The sequence below is a fragment of the Podarcis bocagei genome (genome assembly GCF_964188305.1).
Source record: "Podarcis bocagei genome assembly, chromosome: 6".
NCBI lineage: Eukaryota > Metazoa > Chordata > Lepidosauria > Squamata > Lacertidae > Podarcis > Podarcis bocagei.
In genome coordinates, this window is record NC_138130.1 from 50,486,208 (window position 1) to 50,510,575 (window position 24,368).

Here is a 24,368-nt window from a genome sequence, read left to right on the forward strand (position 1 = left end):
CTTTAGACAAAATAACAAACAGCCAAGGCTGACACCCAAGCATCCAGGAAAGAGCAAATAGATAACACTTATGATCTCAGACCTCTTACAGTTACTCCACTTCAGAACAAAAACACTCACCAAAAACTCCAAGATGCAACTAGAACTCCAATGCAAAGCATGCTCACAGGTAAGAAACAGACTGCCAAAACCCTAGCCATAGTCCTTCAGTTCCCATAGTCACCCCAAGGAATGCAGAGAATTCCTATAGCCACAGATCACCTACTAATCCCCTTGCAATATGGAAAAATTGGGGTATACTAGCTGAAGAATCCCTGTCCTGTCTTAATCAACACAGCTCTGGCTCTCATTTGCATCTGCTGGTCCCAGGGGAGCAGTATAAGGTGTCTGGAAGTGTGATGGATGAGAGCAAGCTGCGATTAGACAGAGGAACTGTGGGAATATAAATCTTCTGATCTAGGTGAAGTACAGGCAACTCCCCATTTGAACAGGAGATGCGTTCCAAGTCAATGCACAAGTCAGCCGTTGCGTTTAAGTCTGTTCTGCCCCCGCCCCATTCTGGGGTCAAAAGCAGCACACGCGTCAGCAGTCTCATGCAAAATGGTCATTGCCTAAACATAACTAATCATGGATGGTATTGCACTCCTCCTGAAGGCCAAACATACAGCTTGGGAGCTCCTCTCAAATTCTATATTATCTATGGCAGTGCAGGTTGCATTGTTCCTAGGACAGCCTTTACTAGTTTCGTCTGATTTGGCAGTTGCAGCTCTTCTACTAAAGTGGTTATTCCCTTTAAAGCCCAAATGGTTTGAGACCAGATTGTTTGAAGGACTACATATACAACCTCTAAAACTGGCCACAGAGCCCTTTATTGCAGACCCCCAGTCAAGATTAAACTTCACTGCTGTGAAACGCCACCTCATGGAATGAACCAACCCCTATTTGCCAGCTTCTTCAGCCTCTTTTAAATGGGCCATAAATACCTTTTTTATTTCAGTCTGCCTTCCATTGTTGATGTCGGTCTGAAGTTTTAAAACTGTTACTGCTCGGTGTTTTACTTTTGCTGACAGGTTCAAAGTTCACATCCAACCTTCCCCCTTCAGTCTTATCTGAATATAATAATTATGGCAATTTGGAAAGATGAAAACTCTGGATGGAGTTATATTTGAGTGCCCCTCTCTTGCCAGCAATTGACTTTCTTATAAAATGAATCATAATCTCTGGTGCCAAGAGTTAAAACATGATGAGATTTGAGAAGTATCCTGCTGGTCCAGGAAGTTACCCAAGTTCTGAAGCTGCGTTCATGTAAAAAGTAGTTATAGCACAATCCTGTGATCACTTAATTGGGAGTAAGCCCTATTATACTCAATGTTCAATTAAAATCTCAAATTAAATGAGATGTATGAAAAACATTTTCAGAACCAAAGAACAAAGTGGTTAATACTTACTTCACAGAAAGCAGTGAAGTCCGATTTTCAATGTAATCGTATGCATGTTTACTCAGAAGTCCCAGTGACTTCAACAGAGCTTACATCTACAGAAGTGTGCATAAGATTGCAGCCTCCAACTATCAGTTTTACTATCATTAGTATACACCAGAAATGTGAAAAAAGCAACCTTTTTAAAAGTGCTAAAATATATATTTATTAAAAGGTGATCTGCAATACAGTGGAGTGTAGATTAGCAAGTATCTGACAGAAACATAGATGTTGAACCTTATATCCATACTCAAGAAAACAATGCTTGCATGACAACATAAGAAATTACAACTGACAGTTGAATCCACAATCCATATAAATTTAAGAATAATCTGAGAGCTGGTGAAGTGAGCAGGGACATCCCTAAGATTACATGTTTCTAAGCCATAAATTTCCCAGTTGGCATAAGGCACATGCATATAAAGACACACAATCTTCAATATGGGCACAATAATATCCTTACTTACCTTTCAGGGTCATTGCACAAAATGTTGAAATAGCACATATGTAGTGTTTTGAACACCCTAGAATGTTTTATAAATGCTGATTTTATATATGCAAATTTATTTTGTACATTTACACACATATATACAGTGGTACCTCAGGTTACATACACTTCAGGTTACATACGCTTCAGGTTACAGACTCGGCTAACCCAGAAATAGTACCTCTGGTTAAGAACTTTGCTTCAGGATGAGAACAGAAATCACGCTCCGGCGGCAGCGCAACAGCAGGAGGCCCCATTAGCTAAAGTGGTGCTTCAGGTTAAGAACAGTTTCAGGTTAAGAACGGACCTCCAGAACGAATTAAGTACTTAACCCGAGGTACCACTGTAATGCTAATATATCTATAATAAATAACTAGATTGCTCTCTGCTAATAATTATATATTTATGTCAACTTCAACTGAACTAAAAAGGTAACGGGACCCCTGACCATTAGGTCCAGTCGTGACCGACTCTGGGGTTGATCACCTTTAATCTACTTTTCCCATAACAATCTGGTTCGACTCTTGAGTTAGATAATCTGGGGTTTGTATTCAACTAAGTTATGTTCAGAGTAGAACCACTGAAATTATTTAACATGACTAAGTTAGGCCATTCATTTCAGTGGGGTTACTCTGAATAAACTTAGCTGAAGCCCCCCTGTAGATGTTAACTGTTCAGTTGTTTTATGGAATTATTGTTTTTTTTAAAGGGGGAAAAACACCACTATGTTTTTAGTGGGACGCGGGTGGCGCCGTGGGTAAAAGCCTCAGCGCCTAGGGCTTGCCGATCGAAAGGTCGGCGGTTCGAATCCCCGCAGTGGGGTGCGCTCCCGTTGTTCGGTCCCAGCGCCTGCCAACCTAGCAGTTCGAAAGCACCCCCGGGTGCAAGTAGATAAATAGGGACCCCTTACTAGTGGGAAGGTAAACGGCGTTCCGTGTGCAGCTCTGGCTCGCCAGGTGCAGCTTGTCATGCTGGCCACGTGACCCGGAAGTGTCTCCGGACAGCGGTGGCCCCCGGCCTCTTGAGTGAGATGGGCGCACAACCCTAGAGTCTGTCAAGACTGGCCCGTACGGGCAGGGGTACCTTTACCTTTACCTTAATTTTTTTAGTACTGCAAAACATCTGGGTTAAGAGAGACATCACAGTACTAAAAAAAAACTTCTGCATGATCTTAAACACATCTACCAGAAAGTCAGTCACTTACTGGCCCATACCCAAATAGATCAGTACTCCTCCCAATACACCCTGCACACATTATCACTACTCTTCTTATTTAACATAAGCAATATACAACTTAACTGCATATACCCTCAAACACATCATGTGAAGGAGAATAATGCTATCTTCTCTCTATATTTGCAAAACTGAGGCTGAAGAACTGTGGCTTGATCAAAGGCCGCATCACATGTCCACACAGCCATGCTTTCATTGTTGTTTACTCTGATGCATGTCCCCAAAGACACAAGCCTATTAACATCTCCTTACAACAATTTGATTTTGGGTTTTGTTTTTAAAATCAGGCTGGAAGGAAACAGCAGAAATTTTCTTTAACATACAATTTACATTGTTTATAGTATTTATTGCTACTTCTTTAACTATGCCACAGAGCAACCTAGTTAATTAGACACTTTAGACAGCTTCAAGCATTTCGCAGGGCCCCACCTAATTCATTAGGAGAGCAAGGACAATTAAGCCACTGGCTAATATGTAACAGAAGACTATATACGAAATGTTTGTAGCTCCGAGCTCTCCACACCAAACAACTAAGACACACTACTTGAACCTGAGGTTTGAAAACCCAGCTTAGTCACAGACACAGCAACTTGGGTTGACTCCCCTTTTTCTCTCCTTACATTTGGGAGAATGGGGAGGGGAGAACCACCACCCAGTGCAAGGTGTGAAAGAAGCATAAAAATGCACGAGGGGTACCTGCACATCCATCCTGTCAACAGTCTGCACATACATTAAAACATGTGCAAACACAGCACATCCCAGACCATTTCGGGGATGCGAGGGGGAGCCCTGTCTCTTGGCTATGCAGTCCACATACGCTAAAGCTTCCCGTGGCCAGCAGGACCCTTGGGTGCTCGAAGGTCTTCCAGACACACGTGCAATCGCCGCACATCTCAGAACACATGGGGGAAGGTGGAGTGGGGGGTTTTTTTTGGTGGGGGGTAATGGATTTCCCTCTCCCTACTGCCGGCGTTTGCAGGAGGTCTTGCAGAAGCGGAGTTAAGAGAAAGGGCCCGCCAGAGGCGAACCCCACCGAGCCCAGCAGGAAAGCATCAGTCCTCCCTCCCGGGGGTTTCGCTGTGGGGGGCGGCCCCCCGCCCACCTTCCCCTCCTCGACTCCCGGGTCACTCACAGGTGACGATGGGCTTGTTCTCCATGGTGTAGATGACCGGCGGCGCCTCCACCTCCTCGTCGTCCTCCGCCAACACGCCTTCGCCGGCTGCTGCTGCTGCTGCTGCTTCTGCTGCTGCCGCCGCCGCCGCCGGGGCGGGTTCCATGGGCGGGCAGGGCGCTCAGCCCCGGCTCCGGCTCCCCCGCCCGCGCCGCGCCATGGACCCGCCGCCGCTACCGCCACACCTTCCCCTTCCTGGCGCGCCCTCTCCCGCTGCTGCTGCTCTTCCTCCTCGCCGCCGCCTCAAAAAGGGGGGGCGCCCTCCTTCTGCCCCTCCCCCCTCCCAAACCCCCAACTGGGCCCCCCCTCGCGCGCAGCCCCCACGGATGGAAGGCAAGTGCCAGGCTCATCCGCTTCCTGTATCGCCGGGACCCAGCATGACCGCTTCCGGCGGAGGAAGGAGCGGGGCGTTAAAGGGGAGGCTCGAGGTGGCGCGGCTGGCCTCCGAGAGGAATCGGAAGCTTTAAAGGGGAGGACAGAACGAGGCGGAAGGAAGGAAGTGGCGGGTCGTGGGAGAAGCAGGCAGCGCTCTGAAGAGGGGCGGCGGGGGGGAGCGAGCAGGGCTGTCCCGAGAAGAAAAAGTTGCCACTGTGCGGGTCATTCTCCCCAGTTAATATAAATGTGAACATAGGGCGTAGTGGCACAACAATAAAAGAAAATATTAAAACATCATCATCATCATTATTGTTGTTATTATATTTCATCGCCATGACCATTTACTTAGATTTAACTGTTCTTGTAATATCACACAAAACAAAGTTGCATGTACGTCATTTTTTACTGCTTTGTTGCTGCCGCCTTGCACATCTCTTCTTGACCTTCCAGATCCAGAAGACGGGGCCAGGCTCCTCCCTCCATCGACCTGTCAGCTGGCATCAGCCTGCAGCAAAGGGAGAAAGAGAAGGGATGCAGAGCCACTCAATTTGTGCTCCTAAAAGGCTATGAACTTCAGGTGCCTCCTGTCCTGGAGCTATTCTGTCCCAACTGGTCTTTTGAACTTGTAACTAAGAACATTAGCCAGCGTCCATGTATTTTCTCTTTCCACCCCGGTCCATTTTGCTTTTGTGCCATGCCCTTCTAGGTGAAGCTCAAGGGCAGGGACTGCCTCTTCTTTAGTGATTTGTAAGCTGTTCTGGGAGCCTCGTTTGAAGAACAGGATTAAAATTAAAATTCAGAACCTGCAATTTATAGTACATATTAGTTCATTCATATGGTCAAGAGGAACGTGTCTTCTGGCTCAGGTGCATACTCTTAAGTGTTTGGGACAAAAAATGTTCCCCTGTATTCATTCATCGGCTGCAGTTCATAGAATTGTAGAATCCTATGCAATGCAGGAATCTCAGTTAAAGGATCCGTGACAGATGGCCATCCAGCCACTGCTTTAAAACCTTGAAGGAGAGTGTCCACCACCTTCTGAGGGAGTTAAAGGGTTGCATGTGAGTTATCCAAAGATCCATTTGACTGCTTCACTGAGTTCAACATATATGATTACAGTAAGGTTACCAGATTTTTTTCAGTGAATCTGGGGACACTTTTCAACTTCAATGGACTGATTTGTAAATCCAGGGACTGTCCCCGAGAAACAGGGACATCTGGTAACCTTAGATTACAGCTGAGATCTAAAGATAGAGTGCTTGGATTTAAGTAAGTTCCAGCATCCATGCTGCAATCCTATGCACCTGGAATTACCTGGAAAAAAGGTCCATTGAATTTTCACAGAAGTAAATACTGTATATATGTGTAGGATGAGACTGCATGGGCGATTATATTCAAGCACTCTGATCCAGTTGTTTTGCAGAGCAAACTAAAGGCTACTGTTCTTTAAAAACTTATCCTCCTGTAGCTGCTGAACTAAACAAGATACTTTCAGAGTTTGTGTAAATATGCTGTTGATTGCTGCCCAATTTAGCAAGTAGCATGGCAGTGCTTACGACTTGTAAGATCATAGCTCTGCTTAGTGTATGTTACCACTTCAAATAATCCTATTGGAGCTGTGCCTGATTAATTCAGAGCTGCTTCTATAAGAGGCATTTGAGAGTGTCTCTAGCAAACACGAGTAAATCAAAACAGAATAAACACTACAGTTTCATTTTACTTCAAAGCACTAAGCAGAATTACAAATATAATTTTATCACTTTACACGCTGAAAGCAATTTTTCAGTTACAGGACAGTTTGTGAATGGACAATTGGGAAGGTAGTCTATATGTTACATTTATAGTGTTATATAAATAATGACTCACTATGCAATTTCATTTACTGCTTTGTGTATGTAAACAATATTTGCTTACATTGTGCATCATTCTTATTATGCTAGCACATATATCTTAATAAATATATTTGCTTGAAGTTTATTGACCATAAGGTAAAACATTCCATTATGCAAAATGAGAATTCAAATAGAATACTTAGAATCATTCAGATGTAGGGACAGAAAGATCAAAGGGTATCTACCACCAGCAAGATTTAAGCATAGCACATGGTCATCAGTCCAAGAAATAGCAACTAAATGCACCAATTTATAGCATCTTTTATAAGTTACAACAGCAAATAAAGACTAGACCAAGGCCTTTTTAGCACTGGCCCTGACCTGGTGGAACGCTCTGTCGCAGGAGACCAAGACCCTGTGGGATTTGACATCTTTCCACAGGACCTGCAAGATGGAGCTGTTCCACCAGGCCTTTGGTCTGGACTCAGTCTGACCTCCCCTCTTTCTTCTTTTTTCGATGGAACCCCTTATATGGGGTCCTGCATATAAATTTTCCCTCGGCCCTTTTGCTGGCCCATGTAGGACCAGCAGGGATAGCTGGCCCTGATGAATATTTGATGTTTCCTTCCCTTAAGGTCTTGATTTATGGGCCGCCAGTAAAACGAGGCTGCATCTTAAGCTGTATTTTATGCTGTATTTTAATTAATTTGTGATTTTGGTTTTTTTTTAGCTGTATTTTAAATTTGGTGTTAGCCACCCTGAGCCCAGTCTTGGCTGGGGAGGGCGGGGTATAAATAAAAATAACATAAAAATAAAATTTGTTATTATTATTATTATTATTAGGGTTACATATTGCACTTTGACTGCATAACAAGTATCAAACCTTAACAAAGTCTAGGAATTCATTAAGGGCTCTAAGAGAACGAACACATCTGAGCCATTACATAATGGGTAGTTGAATAAATAATGTTCAATATTCTCTATCTAGCTTTTGTATATTTTAAAGCAGGGTTGTAATTTTTCTTGATTTTACTGTTTTATCTTTTGTAAATTGCTTTGAGGGTGGGTGGGTGTTTTTACAATCAAAAGGTGTATAAATTTCATGAAATAATTAAAATAAACATCCTATTATGCTCAGAGGAGAGTGTGATGAGAGAGGGGGGAAATATTGCATAGTCTGGAAGAGCTTATAAATAATTTTTTTTTGGCATGGTGAACTGTAAGGCAACAAGGCCACCTAGAAAACATTAGAACTCATTTAGATGTTACACTGCAATAACTTCTCCAAAAGTTAAGTCAATCTCTTCTAGATAATCATGTCAAATATGCTGAGACGTTTATAGGACAAGCATAATATACAAAATAGCCTTTTCATTTATTGCCCCTGTTGAAAACATTGGCCTGTTTAGGCAACCTGGTGTCAAGCATATGACTTGGATGGCATAAGTAGCATATTGTGGAAAGAGACTTTAATAAAATGGAAAGCTAACTTGGGCATGAAGCAGTGCAGCAGTGTCACAAGGAAAGCACAAGAGTGTTCTTAAGAACTAATTCTGGGTAACTTCCAAAGAGGTCAAATCAGCTTCACTTCATGTTTCAGCATCATATCAAATATGAGCAACTACCTCCCCCACACAAAGGTCTTAAATTGTTTCTCAAAGAAGAAATGTAATTTGGGGGAGTGCTAGTTCCTGGGAACTTGGTGGACGCTGATAAAACCATCGATAAGGGTTTTAAGCAAGAGCATGCAAGACCTGGTATAAAAGGAAGTGTATACACCCTCCACAAGTAAGTATGCAGGTAAAAATTGTTTTTAAAAAGCTGAAAAGTAAACAGAATATTGTTATAGGATGGGGGGAAGTCTGGATGTGCTCTGAGTGTGTCTACAGTGCTCTCTGTGGCACTTGCTTCCTCCATCTCTTGCTTGTTCTTCTCCCATTATTGAGGCTTCTGTTCCTTCTGTCTGCTACCCGTTTGCAGACTCCTAAATAGTCAAAGTCTCTTCCTTCTCCACAATTGACTTCCAATCTTTATGCCTTCCAGCTGCCCTTGATCTCCTTAGCCACCCCATCTGAGTACTCTGCAACTGAGCTTCTGGGTCATTCTGAACCATTTGTAGAGGCTGAACAGGCAAAGCTCTCACCTTCTTATGTGTGAATTTAAGAGTCTTCATAAGCTCACATCGGAGGTCACCATTTCCCCCTTCAAGGCTCCCCATAATCTGATGGCATGACCTATTCAGTCTCTGGTTCTGCAGCTCCATTTGCTGCTCAATAATGCTTCTGCTGTTCAAGACTGCTTTTAAGCTACTCCATCATCTGCATTTGCTGCTCTGCTTGCTGCTGTATCTTCAGTTCAATGCTTTTAAGCTGCTGGAACATCAAGTTGATCTGTTCCAGGAGTGTTGCTGTTTCTCTCACCTTAGCTCAGGCACAGCTTGCTCACAGTTCCTGTTCCAAGAAACACAATCCTACTTCTAACGTCAGTATTACACGTACCTCAGTCTCTGAGCAGTGGGAGACTTCAGAGGTTGTCGGCCGGGGGCGTCCCACCCATGAGGCCGGGGCTATTCCACCCATGAGGTGAATTGAGGTAGCCACCTTGGCTGGTGGAAGCCCAAGAGGTGCCCCCTCATGGGTGCCTTGCCTGCCCCGCCGCCGCTACCACCACTGGTGGAGAAGTGGTGCCAGAAACAGAAACGGCTCATTGAAATCTTATGAAATCTCACCAAGACTGCATGAGATTTCAGTGAACTCTTGAGAGAACTTGCTGGGTTCTCTTGAGAGAACTTGCTGCACAACCAAATAAGGGAGGCCGTGGAGACACTGAAGTGTGGCATGTTTCTGTTTCACCTTAAGCGGTAAAATGGAACAGGACATGCCGCCCTGGTGCCAGCGCACCATAGGTTGGGTTTCCTTAGAATGAAGGTGACTTGATGGAAGACAAAAGACGAACTGGTTAAATCAGCTATGATACATTGGGTGAGAGATATAGGGCATAATATAGGTAAAGGTAAAGGGACCCCTGACCATTAGGTCCAGTCGTGGCCGACTCTGGGGTTGCGGTGCTCATCTCGCTTTATTGGTTGAGGGAGCCGGCGTACAGCTTCCGGGTTTGTGGCCAGCATGACTAGGCCACTTCTGGCGAGCCAGAGCAGCGCACGGAAATGCCGTTTACCTTCCCACCAGAGCGGTACCTATTTATCTACTTGCACTTTGACGTGCTTTCAAACTGCTAGGTGGGCAGGAACAGGGACCGAGCAACCGGAGCTCACCGCGTCGCAGGGATTCGAACCACAGACCTTCTGATCGGCAAGTCCTAGGCTCTGTGGTTTAACCCACAACACCACCCAGGGCCTAATATAGAATTGAGTAAATGAGAGAAATTGTGGGGTAGGCAGGAAGATCTGCCCCTTCTTCTGGAATCACCACTAGCTAGTAGTTTCTATGGCAACACACCTGTACTTGGGAAACCCTTTAACCATGCAGAGATGCTTAAAAGACTTTGCTAAGGCATTAACCCAGGAAACATCCTGGTTTGACCACTTCAGCAGTTCCTTCTACAGTCAGGGGTAGTGTCAAAGCCTGAGCTTGTAGACCAGGCTCCAAATCCCCACTTAGCCATGACGCCAGAGGCGGAAGAAGGGGGTGGTGGAAGCAGGCTCCCCACGTGTCACCACTGAGGAGGGGTGACAAAATGGCGGGCGGTACTCACCATGGGGCCTGCAGCGTGCCCGAGCCACACGTGTCTTCTGGGAGTGACGCACTGGCTTGGGCGCCCGCAGGCTCTGCACTCCCCAAATGGCCCACCCGCTGCCCCCCCCCTCAGCTGTAGGAGGCAGGCAGACTCCACCCCAGGCATGTCGCCCCAGGCACCTGATCGGCTTGCTCCGCTGTTGCATGAAGCTCCATGGTGACCTTGGTTCAGTCACCAGTTCTGAGTTTAGCCTACCTCACGTGGTTGTTGGGGTGAGGGTTGGCAAACTACTTAGGAAGGAAAATTGAACGGAGCAGGTCAAGGGCGTGGCTAACAGATTGGGACAGTAAACAGGAGGCCCTGCATGCACTGTAACATTTTATTACAGGTCCCTCCTTATGTAAGCATATATTATCAGTTTGTGAGGAAAGGAGGCAAACTTTAGGAGAACAGTATGGATGGGAAGACATGATTCTGCTGTGTTTTTAGATATTAAAATGCTGCCAAGTAGCATTTTAGTTTGAGCTTGTTTATTGATCTTGCAATGAGAACGACCCAGGCCTTCATAATAAATTATGAATAAAATCATTATGCAAAACAAATACAATCTCATCTTTTAAATAATAATTCTACCCTCAGAAAGCTGAGCGGATATGTTGCTGCAGCTTTCAGATAAAAAGGGGAAAGAAGAGGAGCACTCTATGTGGAAAATACCTAAAAAGCACAATCTGTTAAACACAAAATCTGTTTCCTCTCACTTTGCCTCAGCTGAATTAAGATCAGAGAAGGTTGCTATGACTAAAAATCATATATCCCTATGAGCATTTGTTCTGTTTCTTATTCTGCTCAGGGTTCCTGTGGTCTATTTGCTGGGCTGCTGTAACTGTCTTCTGCTTGCCAAGCTCTTTGTGGTCTGTGAGAAGTCGACAGTGAAGAAGAAAAATTAAAGCCACACATGCAAACCTTGTGGTCTTAAACACTCTGAGCTGAACAGTGTCCTCTTCTGTTTCTGTATCAGGGCTGATTTTACCATTCCCTGGGACAAACTGTGATGTCAACAAAGGTTTCTATAGGCAAATTGGGAGACCAGTCTGTAGCAGTATGCAGCTTCAGCAATTGGAAATAAAGATGCGATTGAGGTGGCTGTTGATATTGCACCCTGAAAGACTCCATAATTAAAAGGTTTCCTTCTACCTCTCATTACTGTAGCGATAACTGATGCAGTGCTTTCACAGGTAACATAGGAATATGGGAAGCTACCTTAAAACAAGTCAGATCACTGGTCTGTCTAGCTCAGTATTGTCTACATTGGCCTGGTTCATACATAACACTAAACCATGGTTTATTACACAATGGTTTATTAAACTGTGCCTTAGCATCATGTGTGAAGCCAGCTCAGCAGCTTAGCTACAATTATTAACATTCAAGGCTGAACAACCAATGGTCTTAGCAATCTGTCTCACACGAAGAGGCCTCAGTTTGCCCCAATCGACCCTCACTCTGCGGCTTTGGAGCAACATTAACACCTTTCACCACCACTCTTCAACTCATCCAGGCTCTCAACCTGAGCAGCACGAATTGTTGCCCACAAGCATCCACAGAAATGGATCTACCACACCTTTTCCACAGCAGCAAAAGAGCAAAAGAAAGGAAGAGAAAGAAGGTAGCAGCAATAAGCTGCACCTGGTGTTTCTCTCCACTTCCTGGTCCCCCTGACAAAACTCATGGGTCTCAACATCAGCAGGGCAGTGAGGGACTGATTGGCAGGCAGATTTGTTGGCTTCTCCCATCTCTCTATTACTTAGCTGCCAATGCAAACACCCTCTTGTACCAATACATAGCTGTATATGTGATACAGGAGCATGAGGGATAAGAGCTTCCATTTGTATCAAGCACCTGATGCCTACATACTGCTTTTGGACACTCAGGCAGGGAGTCCTGAGGGCAGGGTTAGCATCAGAGGTTGAGGCCACTCCCCCATCCATGTACTTAGTGTGCACATAGAGAAAACTTCAGAGCAAGGGTTCGGTTTCCTTGTCCCCTGTGGGATCTACACGGTGTACTGAAGATATAAATAGTTCACAATTTATTTATTTTATTTTTTAAAAAGTTCTACTAATCCTATGCATGACCCAAAACTAGGGATGTGAAGCCTACATCCTTCCAGATGTCCTACTACAACTCCCCTAATCCCTAGCCATTGTCCATGCTGGCTGGATCTGATGGGAGTTGTGGTACAGCAACACCCAGTGGAATTTGCTGCCAAGGAGTGTGGTGGAGTCTCCTTCTTTGGAGGTCTTTAAGCAGAGGCTTGACAACCATATGTCAGGAGTGCTCTGATTGTGTTTCCTGCTTGGCAGGGGGTTGGACTCGATGGCCCTTGTTGTCTATACCAACTCTATGATTCTATGATTCTATACCTAGCAACCCACAAACTTCCCATCTCCAGGCAGTGCAACTGTCCCTTTTAAATAAGGGCATCCCAGATTTACAGAAACCACCCTGGCCTTCAAATCCCAATCCTGAATGTCTCATTTTGGATCCCGTGCTCTGGCTGAAAGATGGAACTCCTCTTCTTCCTCCTTCCGGCAGCTGTGCTAGCTTCCAGAAATGAAGCATTGCTTCCAGAAGTACGTCGGCTGGAAAGCAGAGTACTGCGGCCCCTGAAGCGGCTGAGGAGGTGGTGAGCGAAGGTGTGTAAGGGGCCCTCAGTGGGGTGGGGGTGGGGAGTGGTGAGCTCTGAGGGAGGGAGCTGATAGCCAAGAAGGGGCGGGGCCTGGGTGAGGGGGCATGGCCTCCATCAAGGTCATGTACTGATTTGTCTCGCTAGGATGTTGGAGGGTATGCCATCTCTGGCATTTAAAATAACACCTGTGGTCCACAATCAGGAGGAGCTGCAACATATCAAAGAGAGAGGCATCTTAAAAGCCATGAAATACAGAAAGCTTTTAACTGAGGCATCATAAGCTAAGTAGCACTGTGCTGTTAGTCCATCACCGAGGAGCCTATAACAGGGAAAAGCCTGTCCTGGCTGTACACCTGCTGTTAACGTTCCTGAGGAAGGAGGGCCTACACAGAAGCATTGCTCTCCTCAAATGGAGCCCAATGCTGTGTTTAACAGCAAAAATAAGCATGTCACATTATGACTGGGCACCCCTGCCCTTACAAAGAAATGTTCTCTGTGTGTAGAGAGTTGGGGGTTGAATGTGTAAAGAGGAAGTGGCATTCTGTTTTCCTACCTAAACTTTCTACCTGGGCACCAACAGCTGCTTAGAACTCCCTATGTAACAACTAGCAGTAGATCAGCAGGTGATTTTGCATAGTTTGTTATCGCCATCTATTGGTCTAGGCATGCAATGGCCTCTGAAGTTTAGATTATGGCAGTGGAAGGGGAGGGGGAGGAGAAGCCTTTTAAAAACAACAACAAAATTGTAAAACATTTCCTGCATACCCTAAAAGGTTCAAGTGCAGTCCAGAATAGTGTGTACATGGCAGTCACCCAAACCAGGCAGAAGCAGCACCTCACATAAGTGGAGCTCCGTTTGTTCAAGTTGCCTCTTCTTGATTTGGAAAGATTTCCTTCCACTTTCTGCCATTCCCCATGTCACCAGCCCTGCTATTCAGGACTCCCCCAGAGGCTTGGGAGTGGGGAGAGACAGGAGAGACTTGTGGTGTGAGAAGGTCTTCCACTCCTGTACCTTTGCTTCTTTCCTGGTGCATAGATCTGCTCTATGGGAGACAGTCGAGTTACCCATTCCGGATGGAGTTGCACTCTCTTTGAATGAGCAAGTGGGGGTAGATACATATTTGACATCAGAGGTCCAGGTGCCCCCTGTGGCTAGGAGGGCCTTTTATCAGCTTCACCTGGTTGGCAAGCCGGAGAGATAGTCCTTCCATTGCAGTTCTTGTTTTGGTAATAGCAAGGCTGGGTTTCTGCAATGTAGGGCTGCTCTTGGTTTTGGCTTTGAAGCGTCAGCTGGTGCAGAGTGTGGTGACCAGGCTGCTGGTGAAGGCAGCGGGCTAGCAATATGTGACACCATTCTTAAAATATCTGCATTTGCTGTCCGTCTACTACTAAGCCAGGTTCAAGGTCCTTGTATTAATCTACAAAGCCCTGAGCAACTTTGGTCCAAGCTTGATCACAGAGATCAACTGCTGAAGCCTTGTTGGCCATTCCGCAAGCTGGCAAGGCTTGTTTGACAACAAGAAGAAACTAAGCCTTTAATGTCATTGGCCCAGTCCTGTGGAAGACACTGCCAGTAGCAGACTGTGCTAATTTTTAAATGCCTGCTGAAAACCTTTCTATTCCATCAAGCTTATGCAGGCGATTAAGAATACAGTACATCTCTCCATAAGTTAGCCGATTTCTGATCTTAACATTTTTATATTGTTTCCATTGCATTTTTGTCTGTAAAAGAAAGAGAACTCTGTTGCGTATGTCAGGTTTCGTGCTGTTGCGATTAGAAAAAATGTCTTCTCTGAGACCATTAAATCTGGAAGAGACGGCTGACATTTGTGAAGACGACAATGGACCTTATCATTGCAAAGTGAGCATGAGTGCATCTAAGAAGACAACTAGATGACTAATGTAAATTGTTTTCTGGGGGTGTGCATGGGTTTGACGATGGATCTTGTCTCCATGCAGGTTTTTTAAAATGATGTTTCCAAGTTTCTGTGTGCTTTGAGATGCAATTCAGGTTCCCAGGTGCACTATATAAAATAAAGCTCTGCATTCCCCAATCACTCTTATCGGTAACTCAAAAAGAGTTTTAACTCCCCATCCCCCCCCTTTTTGCAAAAGATTATCAAATTTGCAGGCATCAGGTGGATTAAGCCTACTAAATTGCAGGTTCAAGGGAATGATAAAAGGGTCTTGCAAATAAAAGGGACAGCAATATCCTTATAGGCCACCTTCAACAATCCATTTTAATTTCATACTTTCAAGAGTGGGGTTCTTTTTCCTATTTTAAAATGATATATGGGCAAGTGTTGTGTATTCTTGCTTGTACTTAAAAGAAAACACACTCGCAGCTTTGCACTGGTCAGTTTAGCTTTCCCAGTGCTTGTTTGTGTTGGGAGAGTATGACATCCAACTTGCAATGCAGAGCTGTGGAGGATTTTTGTTTTCAAGCAGGCAGGGGACAATTGATTAAAAAACAAAGTACTATTTTTATGTTGTTAAATGAAACTTTAAACTTTTTTAAAAAAAACCTCTACTGCTCTGCTCCAACCACAATAATCCAGAGCTCCTCTAGCGCTCTGTAGGCAGAATTGAGAAAGCCTCACTTCTTGCCAAGCCCACAGACCTGGAGTAGAGAGAAGTGAGAGGTGAGAGACATGGAAAACATAGATATATACTGTATAGAACAGAATACAGAAAAACAGAGTGGCAGTGCAACAAGGAGCTTTGTGGAGTCTTGATTAGACTCATGGTGCTTTGTTGACATCACAGTTTGTCCCAGGGAATGGTAAAATCAGCCCTGATACAGAGCAGTTGCAAATCCCTAATACTTACCCTCATATATTCTTGTTGTTTAGTGTAGAATAGTGGTAAAGAGGCTGAGCTATGAAACAGAAATTATCTAATCTTGGCCTCTGCTATGAACTCACCAAATGGCCTTCATCTCATCAGCATGTTTCAGCTCTAGCCCCTTGGATGTACGATATAGACACGATGATAAAATTGATCCAATTTTACAAGGAAGTTGTAAGGATTACAGAGTGTGTTCCAAGGCGGCAATCCTATGCACACTTACCATGCAGTAAGTCCCACTGAACTCAATGGGTCTTACTTCTGAATAGACATGCCTAGGATTGCACTGTAAAAATGCTAAGGAGTACGAGGTGCATATTTTTTTCCTGCTTGCCCCCCATTACTTATGAGGGCTTCCTTTAACAAGGGTGGGATTACAAAGGGAAGAAAGGAAAGTAAAAATCCAGTGAATGCGATCAAACAATAACGTAACAGGAACTGCTGCAGCTTTCTGTTCTCATTAGTTACTTCCAGTGAGAATTGCAGATCTTGAACAAATGTGATTTATTGAAATTACATTCTTTGGAATTTAAAGCACGGTTGTCATTTGACGAATACAAATTTAAAATAAAAACATTGATAATGTAGTTTTGGCAGCTGCTGAAAATTGCACAACAAACATTATTGAAAAGATCTTATACCAACATAAGGCTTATGCTTCAAAACACGATGTGGAAAATGTTTCCTCTTTGCGTCAGCAAGTACTGCAGTAAGAGAGAGAGAGCACTTTGTCCTGGAAACATTGAGACCATGCCCAATTTCTCTAATATCTGCTGGGATTCTCAAAACCTAGGGTGAGCTAGGTTTGATCCAGCAAGGCACTTCTTATATTCTGAAGCAAGAGTGCACACTCGGGATTGCAGGTTACTTGTGGCTCGTCTGTTTCAAATAATGGCATGTCCTCTTGCTGTAACAAATTATTAGGGGGTCATGGGAATCCTAGTAAGCAGATCCCTCAAGACTGAAGTCAGCCCAAGTCCTGTTGTAAGGTGCTGGGCAATGGGACACCCAGCTTTCTAGTTGTTAAGTAATGGGGTGAAGGTGAATCATTAGTTCTTACCGCATCAAATTGACATTGGCTCTGTGGCTCTGCAAGTGTAGCTAGACTACATCTCCCATCAACCCCAACTATTGCCCATGCTGGCTGTGGCTGATGGGGGTTGCAGGTGTTCTCCAAGGCTTTGGACATTGCTTCTTCCTACACCATTCCCCTTCTTTACCTACAGGTGTCTGGCGATCACGTTCTACCCTTTGCCTACCTTACAGAACAGGGTGCAATAGAGGAGCTAGTCAGAACAGCACATCCTGGGTATGAGAGAAGACAGGTGTGATTCTTTCCCACAGAGCAACTTTTGTGTCTTCAGTACCATTGAGTTCAAAGGGGCTTACTCCCAAGTTAAGTGGATCTAGGACTGCAGTCCTAATTGCGCAGTACAGCTCTAATTGCTTATTTAAATGATTTGTTTAAAAATGTACCGGTTTGTTCTTAGTACCATCAAAAGAAATAAAAGGTCAATAAAAGAACGAGAAAATTGTAACGTGTCAGTTATCGCTTTCCTATCAGATACACCCCTACTTGCAAGCTGGTTTCTAAAACTCTACGACAAAAGGAAAGGGAAATAGGGGAAGGGAGAGTTGAAAGGCTACGGGAAGATTTAGATATGTTTTAAAGGATGAGAAAGAACCTCAGGATTCAATTCTAGAATTTGGCTGCAGCCAGTGTAAAGAGCCCAGGGAGTCAAAGTGTAGTAAGGCTAGAGTCTTGGCCTAGGACTGGAGAAAACTGAGTTCTAATCCCTCTGCCTCCATGAAGCTCATTAGGGTCACACCCACAATACAGTCAAAGCACTATTATACTATTTTAATAGTCTTAGCTTTCCCCAAAGCATTCTGGGAACTGAAGTTTGTTAAGGGTGCTGAGAATTGCAGGGAGACCCTTATTCTCCTCCCAGAGTGGTTTAACAATCTGTCCAGGGAACTCTGAGAATTGTAGCTCTGCGAGGAGAATAGAGACCCGCTGACAACTCAGAACCCTTAAACTACAGTTTCTGGGATTCTTTGCAGGAAGCCACGGCTGTTAAAAGTGGTATAAAAAAGGTAAAGGGCCCCCTGACCATTAGGTCCAGTCGTGGCCGACTCTGGGGTTGTGGCACTCATCTCACTTTATTGGCCAAGGGAGCAGGCGTACAGCTTCCGGGTCATGTGGCCAGCATGACTAAACCGCTTCTGGCGAACCAGAGCAGTGCACAGAAAAGCAGTTTACCTTCCTGCCGGAGCAGTACAGTGGTGCCTCGCAAGACGAAATTAATTTGTTCCGCGAGTTTTGTCGTCTTGCGATTTTTTTCGTCTTGCGAAACACAGTGTCGGGAAAGTTTTGGAAAAGCTTCAAAAATCACCAAAGTCTTTAAAAACCTCAAAAAAGGCTACCACACCGCGTTCTATGAGTTGCTCCTCAAAGTCAAGTCACAACCGTATTAAATGTGTTAAGAAAAAGGAAACAAACTTGCAAGACATTTCCGTCTTGCGAAGCAGCTCAAAAAACAAAAAACCCTTTCGTCTAGCGAGTTTTTTTGTCTTGCGAGGCATTCGTCTTGTGAGGTACCACTGTACCTATTTATCTACTTGCACTTTGACGTGCTTTCAAACTGCTAGGTTGGCAGGAGCAGGGACCAAGCAACAGGAGCTCACCCCATCCCAGGGATTCAAACCGCCGACCTTCTGATCAGCAAGTCCTAGGCTCTGTGGTTTAACCTACAGCACCACCCAGTGGTATAGTCGTGCTTTAAACATATGGTGTGGATGTGGCTTAGGTAACCTTGAGCCAGTTACTGTCAGCTTAAATCTCTGCACTGGGGAGAAGCAGTGTTTGTTGCCCTGAGCTCCTTCAGTGAAGAGTGGGATAAAAACGAAATAATTAAAACAAACGGAAAGGAGAAAAGGAAGCGATTCTAGATTTAGGAAGACTGGCAACAATAAATGAATAAGGGGATGGTGAGAAGCAAAGAAGAGCGGGTGGAAGAAGAGTATGGGAAGCTTTATGTTTAAGAAGCAAAAGCTTTAATGCTTGAAACAAGAGAAAGAGAGCAAAATGGAAGGGGAAAGAAGAGGAAACCAGAGGCTGAAGAGACTACAGGAGCAGCAGCATGAGGAATGGAAACAGGATACAAATCAGAGGAAGACCAACAAAAGGGCACGATAAAGCACACACAGTGATGGAACAAACCATGCCTTTTGGCCACCACCGTGTGGGCTACCGGAAAACTATTTGGCAAGATCAAATCCAAAATGTTGTATTCTTGCTGCTCAGTACATTTTTTGGTGGGGCAATTTTACCTCTTAGCTTGGGAGCTAATAGCAGCTAGGAAGCAGATTGGACTGAATGCCAACACCAGACTAGGAAGCAGTCCTGATCTGCCACAAAATCCCACTGGCTGCAGGCTGGCATCTATGTAAATTGGAAGTATCATGAAAATGGAGCAAATGCCGATGTTCTGTCGTTGAAAACAAAACAGGAGTTGGCAAGAAACGTAATGCGCCCTACGCGTTCTGGGCTACTGCTCTTCTTCCAGAGCAATTTCAGGCAAGATACAATTAAATCAGACAAGCTAATTACTCCAGTCCCATGGATTTCAAGGGGAACTAACTTAGCCTGGAGCCAATGCAACTTATAGCTAAGGCCCATTAAAACCAACACAATTTTGGAGCACCTAATGGCAGAATGGCTTGCAGCAAACGGCACAGATCCAAACAACTGTGTGGGTAGTTTGGTATGGTCCCTGGTGGAAGAATAAGGTTAAATGTGTTTCTTGATGAGCAGGAGCCCCTTTCCCTCAATGCTGTGTTGCAAGACTCCCGCTGGCTTTTTATTCTTAATAATAATAATAATAATAATAATAATAATAATAATAATAGTATTTATTACCTGCCCTTTGCCAGCAGGTCCCAGGGTGGGTCCTGAAAGCACACATCTCAGGTGTCAAAGGTAAAGGAAGAGGCGCAATATGGCATTGTGTCGGCTGCGGAAAATGAAAAACAAACCAACCTCACGGGGCCTGCTCAAGTTCTTGAATGTATCTCAAGCATGTCTTTGGATGCCAGCCTATGCATTTAAAAGTTACATTTTAATCCAAGACATCAAAACACAAATGGAGTGCTGACAATGGAAGGAAAGGGGAAACGGCTGCCACATTCTAATAATGATTAAAATTGAATAATGAAGAAAGACCAAAAGAAAAAGAAAAAGAAAAAGTTCATGATATATTTTGTTTATTATTGCTCTCAAAGGGCTTGGTAGTCAAATATACAAGCTATGTTCTATTAAACCAGAAGAAAATAGTGTAAGGTATAAAATCTATGCTCACTGTTCCAACCCAAACCGCTTGATATTCTTAATGAGACACACTTACTGCTGTTTCCAGTAATACTCTCTCACACGTACTCTGCATATTTATATAAAAAACTATTTGAAGAGACGAACCAAAATTTCAAGCCAAAAAGATGAGCTGCCATGTACTAGATTGTGCCATGTTGTACACTTCAGTTTTCAAAACGGATATGTCTTTCTAAAACTGCAAACAAATTAATGTATACTTTGCTATGTCTTCAAAAACAAGATATGATCAAAATGTCATGATATGAAAACAAAACAGAAGGAAAACATCTGCTTTTTCTCTCCATAATGTACATGCAGTACTCCCAATACCTTTTAGCAGGAGCCATTTGCACTAAGTGGAGGCTGGACACCTATTTTAACAGATCTGTACACTCTTTGCTTCCTTGCAACATTTCTTCCTGCACGACCCCCGCCTGCCCCCCCCCACTTAATTCTGTTACAGTGTCTGGCCTTATCTATCAATACAGAACTCCTTGCTCACAAGTAATGCACAGCCAGAGGACTTTCCCACTTTGTTTTTGTTATTTAGTGCATTTAAAATATATTCAACATCTTCTTCAGAAAGCAATTATACAGCATCTGTTAAACGGAGGAAAGAAAAAAACCTTTCCAACAAGGAAGTGTTATTTACCAAGTACTTTTAAAAAACACAATCCTGCCTGTTCAGTCCTCTGGTTGGATAACAGAGAGGAAAGCTCTCTGCTTAGCTGTCTGTTTAAAAACAAAACAAAAAGCAGAATATATTTACTAAGTAAAAAATAGTCATGGCTGGATTCTCCCCAAGAAGCACAGGTTCAACTTCCAATGAAGTTAATAAGTTGTCTGCCCTTACAGTCAGGGTAGATTTTATCCCCTTTCAGGAAGCGTAGCTTACCGATTCCGGGACTGACAGTACAATGTTATGCTAGGGGAAAGCAAAATTCATGGATACTGTGGGCTGTGACTTAAGAAGAATGAAGATCTTTTTCTGCAATAGTAGTTCCCTCACTGAAGAGGCAAGCAACCACTTTATTTGAAAAACGGCTTGTCTCTGCAGAAATAGGAACCGATAGCGCAGTGTTCTAGCTGCATGGACCATTCTCTTGCATGCCATTTTCTACATGTTTGGATGTTGGTTGTTTTGATCATGGCTCCATAGGACAATTCCAAAAACCTTTCACGTAGAAATCCCTAAGCAAACATTCATCAGCATGAGAAAGCTAAGATAAGCCGTTTCCACAAAGAATATTTCCAAACTTCAGAGTGGCAAGTTGCACATAAAAGTATTCTCAAAACAAGCTCCTGCAAGTGAGGAATAAGAATAATTAAAAAATGCTAACATTTGGAAAGTAAGATGTCACACATTTACCCCTGGCTATGAGAGGATGTGTGTGTTACTATCACATCATAAGGAGCAGTAGGGGCCCAATTCTGCTTTGAATCCCATTTATAAAGCTTAATTCCAATTGTTTTTGTTTGTTTTTTGGGTGCGGATCTGATTGCAAAATTTGGTCCCAGCACTGGAAGATGATATATACCACTGCCATATACTTTCAAATATTTCTGTGATGCAGAAATCAATTTGCAAAGCCCTATTGAAGGCAGCTGCACACAAAACAGTATCTGAAGGGAGACTTTGTGACTAGTCATTCACCTACAACATTCGTTATATGGAGTAAACCTAGAGATGCTGTGCCAGTCAAAACATGGTTGGCTTGAAGGCTGTGTCAAGCAAACAAATAGCTTTCCACAAGGAAGCAACCTCAATGCATTGTGACTGAGGGCAGCCACCACATCACAAACCTTTCTATTTAGCTCTTATATGTCTTTTTTGGAGCCAGAGATTGTTGAAACCAAACCGGTAGCTCTTAATGTGCAGCAGAAAATCCTCAATAAGTCTGAACCTTTTAAAAAAGCTTCATTGATGGCTGGATGACCTGGCAATATCCCGTGATAATGTAGGCAAACTGACATTCCAGCCCTAAACACATTTGCCTGGAAGAAATTTTGACCTGAAATCAGTAGTGTTTCCTTCCAAGTAAGTGTGCTGAAGGCTTCAGAGGTACAGTACCAGCCCTGTGTTATCTACTACAATTAGTAGCTTTTTGAATACAATTTCTTTCCAGGTTCCTCTGTTGTTTTATGCTGTTTTTCACCACAAGCCATACAGGAGATTCTGAGAACAGACTTTCTTTTTTTTTTGCAGTGGGGTAGAACTGCCAAGATGAAATGACTGAGCAGGCATAGTCATACTGGTAACAATTTCAGGGTCATCATATAAGCTTTTTGTTTTGTTTTTTTAAAGAAAGAAATAGCAAATCTATGTAGGAAACTGAGCTAAGCACATCCCTGTTTCAGCTGGGAGTGCATGAGGGGTAAGGAATGTGTTTGTCGAGTAGGGAAGCCTGGAACCGCATTAATTCTAGTGCCTTGTTCAAAGTATGTGCTTATCAATCAGGTACTGCTGCCATTGGAACGCCACGGGTGTACAGAAATGAATAAATATTAACCTAAAAATAAAACATCTGCAAATAAAACATCTGCAAGGATGAAGTAGCTTTTCCAAACTGCTTCCTCCTTGAGGAGCAGCTGTTAGTCAACTGGAGATTGTGTTTTGCTGCAATTCATGCTGCCTTGCTTGTTTGTTTTTTTTAAAAAAGATGCCATGAATAAGAAAATATTAGTTTTAGCAAGAAGAAACATTCAGTAGCTCCTCTTGCGAGCAAGTGTTGTACTCTTGAAAGACAAACCAGTTTATCTGAAGATGCATGTAGCTACACCCATTAGTTCCCCCTCCCACCCACAAGAAAGCCAAAAATAAAACAAAATATTAGCCCAGATATTTTTTTCTCCCCAAACTTATGAACACAGGGATCCTTGGGCAGGTAAGTAGTCAACTATTTCCTCTTCCTCTTGAATCTTCCAATTTCTTCAGTCTTGGCTCAAGTATTAGTAGTTATCAGTTAATAAGAAAAAAAAGATAAGTTTTCTAAGTGTCTTTCTTTCAATGAAGTTAATTTGATACCATAGTCTTGTTATATGTTTGGAACTGTATCTGTGAAGTTATTCCTTTTTCTTGAATTCTTGGTTGCCGTAGCTGGAGCCTTTTTCTATTTCTGTTACGCCGATCAGTCTGCGAACTCCAAATGAAGCTTTAAAACAGAAAGGAAAGAGAGATGACTGAGTTACGCCGCTCCTTGTCCATTAATGATCTGTTATATACTGAAAAGTAAACTATAGAGAAGGTAGCAAAATGTGCGCATATGCATAATGTCTGTGTACACCCATGCACATTGGGCTCTGTGTGTGTGTGTGTGTATGTGTATGTGTGTATATATATGTGTGTGTTGTGCTGATTCATTCTATACCACCACCCCCAAATTCCTAGCTGTTAGAAAGAGGAAGGACCAACTCAGCGTGCTAAAGCCCCACCTACTAGAAATCCCACTCCGCACTACCATACCCAATCCCATAAACTCCACTTCTGAGTTTTCACTCGTTTTAAAGTTATCTACAAACAGCCAATAGGAACCAAAAAGGGACAGTGAAACTACGGCCAGGGATAGGGAAGAAATTTTATTCAGTTTGTATTTAAAGGTGAATCAAATTAATTTGCAATAACCAAAATAATATACAAACTGAACGTCAGACATCTTTCTAAATTTGCAATGCCGTTTTCTACCCAAGTAATGTGAACAAAAATGCACACGCTAAGGTAAACTGTGCATATGAATACCGTATTTTTCGCCCCATAAGACGCACTTTTTCCCCTCCAAAAATGAAGGGGAAATCGGGGTGTGTCTTATGGGGCGAATGCCTGCAAGCCTCGCGCGCCCGGCAGGAGGTCCCACCGGGTGCGCGAGGCTTGGGGCGGCAGCCTGTCGCCCGAAGCACAGGGAGCCCTCGGGAGGGCTTCCCCTGCTTCGGGCGAGTGTCTGCAAGCCTCGCGCACCCGGCAGGAGGTCCCACCGGGTGCGCGAGGCTTGGGGCGGCAGCCCCGCGGCTCTCCCAGGGCTAGCGGACGGCTTGCGCGCACCCAGAAGCTTGGGGCGCGCTGAGCTCAGCACGCCCCAAGCTCCTGGTGTAGCGCAGTGCACCTGGGGGGGAAATAAATTTTTTTTCCTTTATTTCCCCCCCCAAAATCTAGGTGCGTCTTATGGGCCGGTGCGTCTTATGGGGCGAAAAATACGG

The 24,368-nt window shown here is 43.9% G+C and overlaps 2 protein-coding genes and 2 long non-coding RNA genes across 9 annotated transcripts in view; 1 reads left to right on the forward strand and 3 right to left on the reverse strand.

The window, feature by feature from the left end:
* TRAPPC10 (trafficking protein particle complex subunit 10) overlaps positions 1-4,522 on the reverse strand; it is a 50,616-nt gene extending 46,094 nt beyond the window's left edge. The window contains exon 1 of the mRNA XM_081197156.1: positions 4,331-4,522. Within this exon, the coding sequence (XP_081053282.1) occupies positions 4,331-4,475 (145 nt within the window). The 5' untranslated portion in view covers positions 4,476-4,522. The remainder of the gene's footprint in view (positions 1-4,330) is intronic.
* A 558-nt stretch (positions 4,523-5,080) lies between these two features.
* LOC308588693 lies at positions 5,081-10,745 on the reverse strand. The gene is made up of 3 exons (XR_014008882.1): positions 10,291-10,745; positions 8,720-9,026; positions 5,081-5,249 (listed from the first exon to the last, which is right to left on the reverse strand). It is a non-coding gene; the product is annotated as an uncharacterized lncRNA (long non-coding RNA).
* On the forward strand, positions 7,560-17,339 carry LOC308588689. Its single transcript, XR_014008877.1, has 3 exons — positions 7,560-8,364; positions 12,865-12,965; positions 17,032-17,339. It is a non-coding gene; the product is annotated as an uncharacterized lncRNA (long non-coding RNA).
* A 2,715-nt stretch (positions 17,340-20,054) lies between these two features.
* The window catches only part of AGPAT3 (1-acylglycerol-3-phosphate O-acyltransferase 3), a 70,384-nt gene continuing 66,070 nt past the window's right edge, over positions 20,055-24,368 (reverse strand). For all 6 annotated transcript variants that reach the window (XM_081197224.1, XM_081197227.1, XM_081197226.1 and 3 more), the window contains one exon: positions 20,055-23,329. In XM_081197224.1, coding sequence (XP_081053350.1) covers positions 23,241-23,329 — 89 coding nt within the window. In that variant the 3' untranslated portion in view covers positions 20,055-23,240. The remainder of the gene's footprint in view (positions 23,330-24,368) is intronic.